The sequence below is a fragment of the Chiroxiphia lanceolata genome, chromosome 18 (genome assembly GCF_009829145.1).
Source record: "Chiroxiphia lanceolata isolate bChiLan1 chromosome 18, bChiLan1.pri, whole genome shotgun sequence".
Taxonomy (NCBI): Eukaryota; Metazoa; Chordata; class Aves; order Passeriformes; family Pipridae; genus Chiroxiphia; species Chiroxiphia lanceolata.
Window position 1 is genome coordinate 7957533 of NC_045654.1, and position 15380 is coordinate 7972912.

The 15380-nt window shown below is 54.7% G+C and overlaps 1 protein-coding gene across 8 annotated transcripts; it reads left to right on the forward strand.

Annotated features, from left to right (window-relative positions):
* Positions 1-663: 663 nt before the first annotated feature.
* CMKLR1 (chemerin chemokine-like receptor 1) lies at positions 664-14339 on the forward strand. 8 transcript variants are annotated; one of them, XM_032705807.1, is made up of 3 exons: positions 664-719; positions 10184-10308; positions 10770-14339. In XM_032705807.1, the coding sequence occupies exon 3, from the start codon at positions 10826-10828 to the stop codon at positions 11909-11911; it is 1086 nt and encodes a 361-aa protein (XP_032561698.1). In that variant the 5' UTR covers positions 664-719; positions 10184-10308; positions 10770-10825; the 3' UTR covers positions 11912-14339. The 8 variants fall into 8 exon arrangements, with proteins under 8 accessions (XP_032561698.1, XP_032561692.1, XP_032561691.1 ...); XM_032705801.1 differs by lacking the exon at positions 664-719 and adding an exon at positions 2839-3046; XM_032705800.1 differs by lacking the exon at positions 664-719 and adding an exon at positions 2839-3034.
* The last annotated feature ends 1041 nt before the right edge of the window (positions 14340-15380 follow it).

Consider the following 15380-nt stretch of genomic DNA (forward strand, 5'->3'; position numbering starts at 1 on the left):
ACATTGGCTCCCGCCTCCACCGAGCAGCTGGGGGATAAAATTCCTTAAAATTAGATCAAGCCATGAAATGAAGGTGCAGCACCACACTCAGAAATCCAGCTTTCAGGCCCTCGTGTTTCCAAACCACACTCCATGAGAGGAAGAGAATGAAGGAGTTTGCAGCACTGTACAGACAACCAAAGGGCACCGGGGAAATTTGGGAAGGAATCCCAAAGGATTCAGCCAAACGCTCAGAGTCTGGATATTTATAGGAAAACGCTCAGGTGGGGAAGGTGCTGGGAGGGTGGTTTGGGGCTGAACCAGCAGCTCTGTGTGCAAACCAGGCAGAGGTGTCCTAACCTGCCCCTGCCAGCGGTGGGATGCAGTGGGACATGGTGCCAGCAGCCTCGGGATCACAGTGGGATCTGGCAGCCCCATCCCAGCCATGCTGTGTCCCGGGGACACGGAGCTGTTTATAAGCCCCGAGTTGCACAAGGTTGGGACTGTTTTTTTCCATTATTGTATCAAATCAGCGAAATAGGGAACATGAAATGTCTCTTTGACATCCTGTACGTGGGCTCTTTATTTTTGCAGTGACTTTTCATTTCCACTTGGATCGGGAGGCAGTGACGAGATTCGGAGCTCGGGACCACAGTGGGTGTGAAGCTGGGAGCCAGAGGGATGAGCTCCCTGTGGGAAAGGAAGGGGATAAACCGAGCCCTGAAACACTGGGATATGTGGTAGGAGCCCTGTGTTATGTCCTCTCAGCTCAACTCACCTCCTTTTCCAGCCATTCCCATTTATCCCCACGGCTCTGCCTGGGGCGAGGGAAAGTTCTGCTGGATGACGGACAAAGCTCCCCTGCAGAGGGAAAAGCTTCATGCAGTTTCTTCCCCATTAAGTGTGACATCTGTTTTGGGCTGAGTCAGGCGGGTTCCCAGCGCCCACGGGGGAGGCAGAGGAGGGCGAGCGCCTGTGCCGGCGGGGTCGGGTCTGCCGGGCTCCGTCTGTGCATCCCGGCTCGGCAGGGAGGAGCTCCGGGGGTTTTAATGAGCCTAAATCAATTTAGAGCTCTAATTGCTTTGCTCGGTGTGGGTGGCACTCGGTGTTCGCCAAGGACGGGGCGGCTGCCAAAGGCTCCGCTGGCTCCGGTGCCTGGAACTGCTGCTCCCCACGGCCGCTCCTGCAGTGCCGGGATGGTTCTGCTCCAACACCATCCCTGGGAATGGGGCGTTTGTCCTGGTGCAGGCGCTGCTGTCGGCAGTGTTTTGCTGAGCAGGCGATGCCGGAGGGAAACCCCAAACCACAGCCCAGGGCAAATGCTCGGGAGGCGACATTGAGTCCCCAGTCAGCGTGTTTTTGTTTCACCATCTTGCTAAGCACAGAGATAAGGGCCTGGGGGAAGGATCCTGCATCCTGCCTGGACCAGGGGAAGGGGCAGGTGCCCGGGAAAGGAGTAGTGCCAAGAGGATGGGTCCTGCCCCAGTGCTGTGGGTGTGCAGAGCTCAGCCTTGCTGGGAACACTGGGACTGTGCTGGCCCTTGGCTCAGGACCCCTGGGTGTTAACATGCCCCAAGACCAGCCCTTGGCAAGGCCACATGCAGGAGCATCTGTGCTCAGTCATTCCCAGCCCCACCACACCCTGCAGCGGTTTTGAGGAGCCCCCAGGTCCCACCACGTTTCTCACCCCACACATGGGGATGGTGCCACTCGAAGCTGCCTGGGATGAGCATCCCTTTGTGGCATTGTTTGACTCAGGACACACCAAAGGTGATAACATCAATTGGTGGTTAATTCTCTCCCTTGCTGGCTGGATACAGGATGGTTTGTGGCCTTAATTAACCTTAATTAATCACCTGTAATATATGAACTTCCTTTCTGCTGGGGAGAGGGTTGAACTGGTTGGGGCAAGCCCAGGGCCAGTGTTGCTTGGGCCTGTGCTGGAGCAAATCCTGCCCCTTCTGCAAGTTGGGAGGGGATAAGATGGGGGTGTCACCCCCAAGCTTCCTTGTCTTTCCAAGGTGATGCCTTTGCACCCAAACCCTGCACTGGCTCTTATCTCACTGGGCTGAGCCTGGGACTGGGATGGCTGCAGCTGGAGAGTGCAGGGACTGCGTGGGGAGGGAAGGAATTTTCCCAGTGCCACATCAAGTGTGGAGTTATCCAAACCTCCTGCTCCGTGTGGGTGGGGGCTGTGCTGCTCAGTGCTCCCAAACTGGGGCCTGCCCCAGAAAACCTCCTGTTTGGGGCCAGGCTCCCCCTGAACCCCATTCCTGCATTCAGCCTTGCCCATCCCTCCTGCCCGGGGCAACCCAGTGCCCCTCTCAGCCCGCCCTGTGCCCCCAAAGGACTTTCCTTGCAGGTGTTATTGGGGCTGTGGGGGACAGAGCTGCCACCACAGAGCCCCTGCGGGCTGGGGGTGCTGCCTGGAAGCAGCTACAGCATCCTGGTGCTAATGAAATCCATCGGGAAAGCAGCCTCTGAGCAGCAGCAGCGGTGTTTGGGAGCCAGATTTGCCGAGGGGAAGTGACTCAACGTCTTGGAAGGAGTTGGGGGCGTTGGGGGGGGCAGAGGACAGCGGTTGAACCAGGGTGGGGACAGCACGGGGGGGGGCTGGCAGCCACCTGCCTCCCGCTGGAGGAGCAGCATCCCTGTGGAGAGCTCTGTGCCCTGTTATCCCTCCTTAGGGCGGTGTGATCCCGGCTTGGGGGACGGGACAGGAAAGGAGGCCCCTTGGGAAGCAGTTGTTGCTTCCTCACGCTGGGCCGTGGCAGGATCCGGGCCAGCGTTCCCAGCTCCCGGCGTCACACCCTCTCCCAGCTGTTGCTCGCGGAGCATCCTGCTGCCAAGAAAACCCTGGTGATGGATGCAACCAGGACTCCTTCCCACTCCCCTCGCACTTAAAACCGGCGGGGAGCGGCCCCGTGCCTGCGCCTGATCCTGCCGCACCGGGATCCGCCTGGGAATGGGATCCCGCTGCCACCCTGGACACCTTGGGCACCCTGACCTCGTCCTACCCAACAGGGAACAGTGGGAGAGCCTGGCACCACACGAGGTATTTGGAAAGGTGACTGGAAGGCTTGTTGCGGGAATACTGGGAGCACTGGGGTGTGTTACTGGGGGGACTGGGTGTGTTACTGCAGAGTGGATGGGACAGGACCTGCAGCAGAGCGATGGGGAAGACCCAGCCCTTGTGACCCCTCCCCAGCCCAGGACCACACTTCTCCTGGTTTTTATTACTTTGGGAAGTGAGTGGCATTTTCCACTGTCATGGGGGCACTGCTCCCCCCGGGCAGAGGAGCTGCACCCCACTGGGGACCTGCCACAGATGCCACAAGTGTGGCACATCCTGCAGCACCCCTGGCACCGGCACCCTACGGAGCTGCTGTCCCATCCCAGGGGTCCTGGGAGAGAGGGACCTCAGCGTGCCAGTCACGAGCTGCCCAGTTGGCACATCCCCCCTGGTGCAGACGTCTGGAGTTTTGGGTCTCTTCTCCTTTCCCTGCGCTGGCCCCACTGATCTGGCACATCAGCACTTTTCAGCGCTTTTCCTCCTGATTCAGCCTCGGGGATGTTGCGACACAGCCCCGTTGTGCAAAGTGGGCCCCGGCCCCAATTCCTCTTTTTCAGCTCCTGTGGGAGTTCAGACATGTGCACGGGGGTCGTTGTCCCCACCTGCACGGGACATGATGGCTGTGAGCTCCCACAGGGAATCGCTCTCCACTGGCATCACCTGCTGATTCCAGGTCACGTTGGGCGGCAGTTTTCCAGTTGTGCCGGCGGCTCTGAGGAAACTGGGATATCTCCCTTGTGCGTGTCTGAAATCAGAAATCTCATGGATATTTGTGTTGGGAGCAGGGGCTTGCTGTGGTTGAAGTGATGCTCCGGTGCAGGTGCACAGTGCCGGCTTTTGGTCCAGGCATTGGTATCTCCCTCTGGATGGGCTCTCCTGGCTCAGGGCAGGGGTTTGTGTCCCTTCAGGCTCAGCCTGATCCGGGTCACCAGATGCACCGTGAGCGCCACCAGCAATTCCCACCTTCTCACAGGGTCCAGGTCAGGATGGCCCTTGGCTGGTGACCCTCTGCTTGGGGTCCCAGTGCAAACCAGGACAGGCTGATTCATCACTGGGAACACGCTGCTGGATCCCACCTCAACCCAGCTGGATGAACAGCTGGGAACAGGCAGGACCTGGTGAGGCAGGGACACAGTCCCTGTTTTCCATGCATCCCGGGGATGGTTTTGGGTTACTCCACTCCTGCATGTGTGAGGCCAGGAGCATCCCAGGAGTGGGGAAGGGAGATGGGGGTCCTGGGGAACAGGGATGAGGGGCATCCAGGGATGGAGAAGCCCGAGGGGACCTTCTGGCTGTGCTCAGCAGGAGCAACAAAACCACAGTGAGGGATGGTCAAACCTTTCCTGAGGGATCCTATGGGGCTCCCAAGCCACTGTGGGCAGCACAGGGTGGTGGATGGGACACGTCACTGAGGGCAGCCACTGCCACATCCCCTCTCATGTCCGGCTGAACCCACGGTCCGAATCCCACATCCTCCCACAGAGCTTTGCTTCCCCCTTCCCAGGCTCTCTGTGCTGAGCTCGTTTATCCCACCAGCTGCATGTATTTTCCTCATCCTCCCATTCCCTGTGCATGTCCCCGGAATGAGAAGCTTCCACAATATCCCTGTCAGCTCCGGCTTGGACAGCAACTGACCCAACCCTGGGGTCATTTCCATGCCAGTCCTAATGTGGGTATAGAAGAAGCAGGGATGTCTAATCCAGTCTCCAGATGCTGAAAAATCCTTGGGGATTTATCCATCTCAGGTAAACACCTCTGGATTTATATATGTATTAATTTCTTTATTTTTATAGGGATTTGGGAGGAGGTTTTTGCTGCAGATTTGCAACCAATTGAGGTTTTTTGCTCCCCTGTTGTTATAAAGTGGATTTGAGATGGCACAGGACAGTGGGTGGTAAGGACCTCTGGGATCCCTGCTGTCCTCCACCCCAAACCCCATATTTTCCCTAATTTTCCATAAAATCCCCACCTCTTTTGGAGCTGGGCTTTGCAGCCTGTGGTGATAGAAACCCTTAATGGTGGGAAAACTGCATGGAAGGGAGAGGAGCTGGATGTGAATTTGGGGGGGTGGTGTCCTTACAGTGTAGCAGTGTCACCTCAGTGGGGACAGGGAGAACAGGGGGGCTTTTCTTTCCCGTGCTGATCAGCATTCAGCTGGGAATGCCAAACACAGCTGCAAGGATGCTCCTGCAGATCCGGGGGGACTTTCTCACTCGAGGGGGCTGATTGTGCTGCCCCATCCGTCCCTCTCACAGTCACGTCCGTCCCCCAGCAGACTTATTTCCTTTTTCTTGCTTTCCTTGTTCTTTGTACCCTCCAAATCCGGAGTGATGTCCCCAAGGCTTTGTCCCCATGCAGCCATGATGATGCCCAAGCCACGATCAGGGACATCCCTCCCTGGGCTGGTGGGATGTAGCAGGGAGGATGCTGCAAAAAAGGGAGTTTTATTGCTCTTTTTATTGCCTGAAAAGTGCCAGGAGAGCCTCGGATTATTAGGAAAAAAAAGAGAGGAGATGAAAGAACTTTTATTATCTTGGAAGTCAAGTCATCTTAAGCAGCTCAGAACCACAAACTGCCCTTTTCAAAGAAAATCTTTGCCTGTGTAGGTACAAACGCCCAAGACTTTCCCCTTTAATCCTCAAACCTCCCTAAGAACAGAATGGATGGAGCAAAAGGCTGGGATTTTAGTAACAGGGCGGCTATTAACAACACTTTGTGCCAGGGAAGGATTCCTTTGCCTGGATCCTGCTGGAGTTTCACCCTGGCAAGAGCCTTTCATGACCCGATTTTTGAGGTTAAACACCAGTTTCTGCCTGGACTGGGGTGTGTTCCCTACCGAGGTGACCCCATACCATGGCTGGAGGGTATCCATGGGATCCATCCCATCCCAAGCCATCCCATCCTGCGCAGCCCGGCCGGCGCTGCCCAGATAAACACTGACTCATGTTATTCTGTCCCACCCTGGGCACAGCAACTTTTTTAAGGCTGCCTTTTCCAGCTATTCCTTTTTTTCCTGTGCTGTTCACACGGGGCGGGGGATGAAGCCTTAGCTGAGAAGTCTGGAGCAGCCGGGAATGCTGAAGGCTGCGAGTCCTGGCTCTGTGTTGGTGAAGTGGGATGTGTCTGAGTGCCGTGGATGCAGGTAGGGATCAGGCTTCCCACCCCTCTCAGCCTTGGGGAAGAGCCCTGTGCCTCAGTTTCCCCTGTGGGGACTGGCTGTGCCCCTCCCTTTGCACTGGAGACCCCCAGCTCATCGGGAGAGCTTCCAGCCTGGATTCTCACTGGCAGAAGCCTGTGCTCAACCTGCTGCTGCTTCTCCCATGGCATCCTGCATCCCTTTCAGCCTGTTGGAGCAGGACTGAGGGATCAGGGATGGTGGCAGGGCTGGGACCATGGCCAGGAGCAGCTTTGGGCAGGCCAGGGCTCAGGGTTTTGCACTGGTGAAGTCTAAGCTCCCTTTTGATGGGCTGGTGGTGGATTTACACCCGGGAGCAAATCCCAGTTGGGGCTCCATCCCGGGCATCCCGGTGGGGAGTGGGATGCTGCACAGCATCATCCCTGCAGCAGCTGTTGCCATGGCAATTTCTGGCCAAAATTAGGGGGAGTTGGAGCTGGGTCCCCAGAGTTGCTTTCCCATTCTTTTTGGTGTCTTGCTCCATTGAGCCCTGGCAATTCCCGTGTGGGAGTAGGAGCTGGATCCCGGCAGGGAAGTCCCTCCCATGTAACCCTGGGCTGGAAAAGTGTGGGGATGGACAGGGGTGGCTCCAGGTGCCAGCCTGGGATGGGGCCTGCATCCATCTTCCCTGGAGCATGAGATCTGGCCCATTGAATCCCTAGGGATGCTTGGGAACCAGTCTGCAGGGTGGGACTCAAACTCAACCAGAGCAATCAGCCCCCATGAGACTGAGACCGGCATCCACATGTCCCCAGGGACATCCCTGCCCTCCAGGCACATCCAGGACTGCACCAGGGCTCAGTGGGGGCCGGTACCAGCAGGTTCAGGGGGACATAGAGATCCTTTTTTGCCCCGTGCCCTTCCCAAAACTCCTCAGCTGAGAGACCGCTTGTTCTCCCAAACATCTGCTGGCAATTCCCCTCTCCCGGGGAGTGGGGCTGTGCCGGGGCTGCGTGGGCAGCTCCTGTGCCTCTCACCCGCCGGAGGAAGTGGCTTGGGGTTTTGGGGTGTGCTGGGAGCTCGGAAGCCGCTGCTGGAAGGAGGGAGGGAAGTGCTCGAAGGAGAAACAGGCGGAGCAGCTGCGCGGGAGGGGCGAGCAGAGCCCACCCTGACACCCACCTGCTTCCCAGGGGATTGTTCGTCCTGTCCCCGGGTGTCCCTTGCACCCCGCGGGTGCTGTGGGGGGACAAGCACCAACCCAGGGGCACCCCCAGTTTCCCCAGGGCTGCAGACTCAGCACAGGCAGGTCCCAGCCCGATTTCATTGCATGATGTGGATAAAAGTGTGATGCACTTTGACAGCTCAGGAAGGACTTGATGTGCTCAAAAGCTGCGCTGCTGTTTGATTTGATTTGCTTCTACTTTTATTCCCGCAACCTGTACCGGTTCCTCCAGTAAAAAGTCTGGCCCGCGGGCACTGAGAGGGCAGGAGGCGGTGCTGGCAGCCTGCCCATCCCTGTAAATCCCGGTGCAGGGCTCTGGCACCGCCCGTGCCCGGTGGTCCTTCCCGCCAGGGTGCCGAGCATCCCCTGCCCTCCCTGTGTCCCTGGCAGGCGGATCCAGCCGAGCTCTCCCTGTTTCCCCACTCACATCTGTCCCCCGCCCGTCTGGGCTGGCCACGGAAGAGTTTTCGCCCAGAAAAGCTGGATTTGAACATTTTCTGCTGTGCTCTCCGCTTCCTGTTGCCTTCCCAAGAACAACATCCCTGACCTCATCCGCGGGATGCTGCCCATGTGCCGCCCGTCGGGAATCCCAGCCGGCGCCCCGGCTTGGGCTCGGCCTTCCCTGGGTACCAAGACAAATACAGCTGTGGGAATGTCGGACCAAGAGGCTATTTTGGGTAAATCCTGTGCTCATTTTTGTTGAGGTAGGAGGACACAGATGAATAGACTGAAGGGAGAACAGTGGTTTTGGCTCGAGCTGGGAATTTTCATCCCGCAGAGCAGCGATGAAACACTTGTAGTATTATATGGTTTGGTTTTTTTTTTCCCAGACTTTGGGTTTTTTTGCAGTGAGAAATGAGGAGGTTTCATGCAGCTACCCTTTCCATTTTGGGGAGGATTTCAGGGAGGCAGGTGGGAATTTGCTGGATGATTTTCCAGGGGGCTTGGACTCCTGGTGCCCATCCTGCCCCTGAGCTCTCCAGAGCCATCTGGAACGTTCATGGTGGGGTTGGCAGCTGCCTGCCTGCTGCTGTGGGGTTTGGGATTGCTGCTTGCGAGCCCTGGAGACAAACCCATCCCATGCCAAATCCCATGGGGAAATAGAATCCTGATGTTGATCTCTGTCATCCTCATCCCAGCTGGGGACTGAGACCAACCTGATGCCCAACATGGCGGAGCAAAATAAATAGACAAAATAAATAATCTATTAAACAGAGCTTTGGAATGTCTGAAAGTCTTCAGGCTCAGCAGTTAAAAATAATAATGAAAAGGAGATTTTGTGTTAAAACTATATAAGTGGTCACATTGGGAAGAGGAGCCTGTGAAGCTGAGAAATTGTTCCTGCCCACCTGGAGCAGGGGCTGAACGTGGGGTCTGGGTGACCCTGTGGTGGTGAGGGGTGGTGGTCCAGCCCTGGTCATCTCCCACCCCACAGGTGACACCGTGGTGGAACTGGGGGTGGGTGGCATTTTTGGAGGTTTCTCCACGGTGGTAGAGCAAGTTCTGGGAACTTTGAGGCTCTCTGGGTGATGGGTGGTGGGATGGGACAGGACAGGATGGGATGCGATGCAGTGAAGTGGGGTGGGATGGGATGTGATGCAATGGGGTGTGGTGGGATGGGATGCAATGAAGTGGGACGGGATATGAGGCAATGGGGTGGGGTGGGATGGATGTGTGGTTCTGGGTTCTCCCACCTTTCTTTGGGAAGGTGATGACCTGAAAGCTGCTGTTCCATAAAGTAGCGACTCATTACCCAGGAACATTAACATTAGGAGTCAGTTCTGCTGATTCTGTTCCTTCTACCGGATCATCAACTTTAATTCATCTCTTGACCATCAAGGTTTTGCCAGGACAAGACCTCCTTCCAGCTCCAGCTAATTCCCAAACTTTGCACTAATACTTCATTTATTCTGGCCTCTTATCACCCCCTGTAGTTCAGCAAGCGGGGGGGTGGTGGGGTGGGATTTAACCCCTTGGCCAGGAACTTTGCAGCAGCAATGGCAGGAAGGAACAGAAGGAAAAGCCCAGGGAGAAAACAATAAGTTCCAACACAAACACTATGGGAATTTCAAAGCAGGGCTGGCGGGAGGGTGACGCTGAGGGGACGTTCGAGGTGAAATGCCTTGGGAACAGGGAGTGTCCCTGGGCGGGCAGAGCCACATCCCTCCTCCAGGACACATCCGGGTGCAATGCTCTGTGCTGGGGCTCACACAGATCCTGCTCCTTGTGCCAGGGCTTGCTCAGACTGGTGGCTTTTGGCTTTAGTTCATTGTGATGGTTCACAGGGGGTGGTTGAACCTGTTGAACAAGGGCTCCAAGTACCTGCTGGAGACTGGAGTCTGATGATGGCAAACGACACTGTTGGGTATCACAATTAACATTTGGATACACACAGGACACCAGTTTAATTGGAAAGATAACCATATGAGAGTCCAGGGTGCAAAATAGATAATGCAGGTAATGCACCTCATGCACATTTATGTCTTTATTTATAGTAACGTGGCTGTGGGGTTGATTGTCGGTTCTTTGTGAGCACCTAATGATGCTGCTCCTGTTTGGTGCTTGTACTGAGTGTACAGTACAGGATTTCTGTCCTGGGTTACTCCAAAAGCTGGTGAGAGGAGGACAGGACCCCAGCTTTGCCAGACTGGTGGCGAGGAGAGTCCCCAGGCCAGCACAGCCCTCCCAGAGGAGGCTGCACAGGGTTAAGTTGCAGCGACTGAGTCTGTTTCCTCCCTTAATTCCACATTGGAAGGTTAATGGCCTTTGTTTGATCTTGGCTTTAATGTTACAGCTCCGTCCCTAGGCCTGTGTGGAGGGAGCTGCCTTTGTGCTGTGGGACACTGAACCACTGCCTCTTCCCCGTCCTGCTGGAGCACGACCACCACACCGGAGAGGAGAGGAGAGGGGAGGTGAGAGGTGAGACAGTGCTTGGCATCAATGGGGCAAATGGGGAGGCATCAATGGGGCAAATGGGGAGCTGCCTGCTGGATTTTCAGTCTAATTTACTGCGCACTCAGGAGAAAAAAATATAGAAGAGCCATAACGTGTTGCAGATTGGAAGATCTCAAAGCTCATAATGAGCTGTTAATAAGCGTTATCCTGGATTTTCCGCTGGAAGTAGGCGGGTAATAGACATTTTCTACAGGATGAGGCTGCAGCCACATCCTGGTGGAGATGAGGGGCTGAATCATGTCCTGATGTCTCAGGGTCAGGGGGTGGGAACTTGGTGAGGAGCTGCAGGAACATCTTTCTCTGGGGCCAGTTGTGGGTTTCCCATGGGATCCCCCACACCTGTGTGCTCCCTGTCCCCTCTTGCCCACATGTGTCGGGGGCTGTGACCCTCCCGCTGTGACTGACACCATGTGTTTGCCCAGCAGAGAAACATCACCGGCTGGAGATCCTGGGGCTGCCCAGTCTGTGATTTATCCAGATAATGGCCCTTTCCAATTTGTCCAATTTCTTGGATGATGTCGACAACTACAGTGACTACCAGGATTACATCTACGAGGACGTGACCAGTGTGTGGGTAGACCCGTCCCACGACCCGAAGGACATTGCGAGGATCCTCTCCGTCATCATCTACACCGTGTCCTGCGTACTGGGCATCCTGGGCAACGGCCTCGTCATCGCCATCATCACCCTGAAGATGAAGAAGTCAGTCAATGCTGTCTGGTTCCTCAACTTGGCCGTGGCCGACTTCCTCTTCAACATCTTCCTGCCCATAAACATCGCGTACACGGCCATGCGCTACAACTGGATCTTCGGCACGGTCATGTGCAAGCTCAACTCCTTCCTCCTCATCCTCAACATGTACACGAGCGTCCTGCTGCTCACCACCATCAGCTTCGACCGCTACATCTCGGTGGTTTTCCCCGTGTGGTCCCAAAACCACCGCTCGACCAACCTGGCGTATTTAGTGTGTTTGATCATCTGGACCATCGGCACCATCATGAGCTGCCCCTCCCTTGTCTTCCGAGACACGGCACAAACCCGAAATTCCGTGATTTGTTTCAGCAACTTCTCCCTCTCCAGGAACAAGTCTTACCAAGCCCTGGCACTGATGAGGCACCGCACGGTGAACATCACCAGGTTCCTCGGCGGGTACATCCTCCCCATAACCATCATCACTTTCTGCTACATTGCCATCGTCTTCAACCTGCGTCGGAACCGCCTGGCCAAGTCCAAAAAGCCCTTCAAGATCATCGTCACCATTATAGTCACCTTCTTCCTCTGCTGGAGTCCCTACCACCTGCTGAACCTGCTGGAGACAGAGCCGGGCATGGTCCCGCCCTCCGTGTTTGAGGTCGGCATCCCCATCACCACGGCCCTCGCTGCCTCCAACAGCTGTATGAACCCCGTGCTCTACGTCTTCATGGGCCAGGACTTCAAGAAGTTCAAGGTCACTATCCTTTCCAGGCTGGTGAATGCCCTCAGTGAGGAGACAGGCCACTCCAGCATCGTTCACAGGAGCTTCTCCAAGATCTCTTCCATGACTGAGAAAGAGACGACAGTGCTCTAAATTCAACCTGGTACCTTCAGGGGGGACAAAGTCCTCTGATGTTGGCCATGCCCTCCACTGGGATGCTGGCCACCACTGTGGTGGTCCGTGATGTGGGACAAGCATGGTCCAACGCTGTCCTATAGTCTATTCCTTGACTGGTGTTGCTGCCTGGGGGCTGGAAGAGATTGGAGACCACCACTATGTGCACGTGGAGAAGACACAACCACCCTTAATCTTTGTCATTGCAAAGATTGTTGCACCAAACTATTTAAGGAAACACTTCAGGGTGTTCCTGTCTAACCTTTGCACTCTCTGACCTGGGAAGGACATTCCTGGTGTTTCCAGAGACATTGTGATGGAGTGGGGGACACGTGTGGGAAGGCACCTCCCGAGATGTGTGCTGGGTGGGCACCACCACAGGTAATACCTGCTATGGCCAGACTGGGGACACTCCTCTGTTTGGCTACTTGTGTTAAATCCTGAGGTATTTTGGTACAAGTGCAACGTGTTTGTAGCTGTTGGGAGCACTTTGCACCCTGAGAGGCCCTGGGAAGTGTCCTCATACTAGCTTTGAATATCCCACCTCAATGAACTGGGAAGTCTCAAATGTCTTCTAAGTGATCCAGACCCAGGGGGTGGGGACTGGGCTCGTGCACAGGGTCACTGATGAGGAAAACTGAGAGAAAAAAGAGGGAAGGATCAATTTGAAGTGTATTTTGAACAACTCTCCCTTTGATGGGCGCGTTCCACACGGTACATTTTGCAGAGTGATTTGATGTTTGGGACCAGGAGTCCCTGTGATTCCTTGCAAAGGGCCTGACTGGCACCAGGGAATGGGTCCAGGGGCTGGGAATGAGCTCCTGCAAAGGACCTGCTCTCCTCTCCTGCATCCAGATGTCCTTGGGAACTGGCTCCATTGACAGCAGCTCCCTGGTGGGACTGATTGGTCCTATGGGATGATTTTCTCTCTTCCAACCAGGCAGCAAACCCATCTTGGGAGACTCTGGGAGTCTCGTGGGAGACTCTGCCGCCACACAGCAATCTCTGAGCTGAAGGGTGGGCTAAGCCACTGCCTCCATCCAATTTCACACACAGTTAATCTGGGAGCTCCTTCTCCATTAGGGCTTCTTGACTATGACACTGGTGTCAGGCTTATTTACGTGCTGGTTTCTCCATGTCACCCACAGCCTCTCTCTCCCAGGTAAGTGAGGAGCCCTGGAGCTGGGTTTGGGCAGCCCCAGTGGCACCAGGGACACTTCAGGAGGTCCCCACAGGAGCTTTGTGCAGGGATTGACACGCTGGCAATTGAAAGTCTGCTCACAGGTGCCCACAAAGGCTGAAATATTTATTTATAGCATTTCTAGAAAATCAGAAAACGGAAAAAAACATGAAGAGGCAGCTCCCAGGCAGAGGCAGAGAGATATTTACGGGCTCCTGGTGGCTGCAGATCGTGCCAGACAGGTACAAACTGAACCACAAAGCCCCCGTAATTGAGCTGCTGCCCTGAGCTGCGGGAACGCTGCGGATCAGAGCAGATGCTGCAGCGGGAGCTGGATTTCAGAGGGATTATCAGGCATCCCCTCCACCCTGGCACTGCCTCCCTGCTCTGCCTTGATCTGCATAACCTCGTTAGTGTGATGGGGAGAGGGGAACAGCCACACCACGGGAGCTGGATCTATCCTTCCCTGGGATGAGGCTGCCTGCAGCATCCGTGCCTTGGGACAGGGATCCTGATGGATCTGGTGTGTTTGGATGCAGTTTTGGTGCTGCTGATGGTGTGAGTTGTGCTGGGGCAAGTTTGTTCCCAAAGCCAGGGTAGAGGGGTGACCTCCTTCCCACCACTGTGGATCCAGTCTGCTAAAAGTGGGAGATTTATCCTGAAAATTAAGAATATCCTGCCTGAGCCTCGAAGGTAAATGCAGCACGGGATGAGGTTTATAAAGGAAATTAATGGGACATTAATGTAAAATTAGTGACTTCACCTGTTGGATGCTGCTCTCACTACACAGGGGGCTGTAGGACATGCAGCACCTGGCTCCAGGTGTTTCCATATCTCCTGGGAGCTGGGAAGTAGCTGCTTCCCCAGGGAGCAATGCCACATTCTTAGGCTGCACCGTGTCCTGTGGCCAAGCCCAGGGCTACTCCCAGCCCAAATCCACATGTTTTTTTCCCCTAAAACCAGTGCACAATCCATAACCATGGCAGATGCTGGAGCAGGGATGCTCCTCACTAATTTTGGTGGCTAGATTTTGCAAGCTCATCTATTATTCCTGCAAACAGCTTTCCAAAAAAAGCAGTGACTTGGTACTTAACCTGGGGTTAAATCATCACTATAATGACAGCTTGGGAATCCCAAGTGTCCCAAATGTTTGAGTTCATCCTTGTAGTTGTTTACTTATTTAATAAAAGAACCTGTTTTCCATAAAAATACCCCGGTATGTGCTGGAGATCATTACATGGAGTGGGAAGGGTCCCAGGGTTTTCCACTGAGCAGTCACTTCCCAGTGTGGATTCCTGATCCCTGCCATTGATTTTGGAATTCTCAAAGTGGCCAGGAGCAGGGTTGGTTGGTTGAAGGGCTGGGGGTTGAGTGACTGAGATGGGAGTGTGGTGCTCTGAGCCTCTTGGATGGGAAATGTCCCAAAGATGTTCTCCGGGGGATTCCCACTTTAATTTGTCCCTGAAAAGACCAAATGGCTCTTTAGGGAAAAAAAAAAAAAACACGTGTCTGTGTGTAAAAAGCAGCTGGAAGAGCATAATTTCCCCGTGTCCACATGTGGATCCCTGTTGGATCACATCCAGAAAATGCTCTGTTATTCCAAATTGAACAAGGAATTATTAATGCCAGTGCTCAGTTGGTCCCTGTGTGAGATCTGTCTGTGGGATCTCCCTCCATTCCCCCAGCAGGGGCTTCTTCCCCATCACCTCCTGTACCCCACGACCCCTCAATGCCCACTCCCCCTGGTCCTTGAGGCTGTTTTGGGGGGACAGGGAAGCAGGGAAGGGGTTGGTTCCTGCTTCCCAGTGGGCTCCCAGTTCTCCATCCCAGCATCCACCAGACACCAGTATTGCTGCTCCATCCCCTCCTGCTTCTGGTTCTCCTCATGCTGGCAGGGTTTGGGGTGAGAATGGGGAGAAAAAAGGCAAAAATCCACTGAATTTTTGCAGCTGGGCCCTGTAACCTCCCAGATTTTGAAGAAGCCAGGAAATAGCGATAAATCCCCAGGGAATATAAGTGATTCCTGTTCCTGTGTCACCCACTGATCACAGCAAACAGATCACAAAGGGAACATTAAAAATTTATATATATATATATATATATGAACAGGACAAAAATATTTCTCCAGCAGCTCAAGCCCCTTCAGCCAGTTTTTTTCTTCCCTTTTTTGCAGTGGCAAACAAAAGCAGCTCAATATTATCCCCATTCCTCTGATATTGCCTAAATCCTGCAGGAGCAGGAATCTCACAGGGTACTGGAGGTGTATCC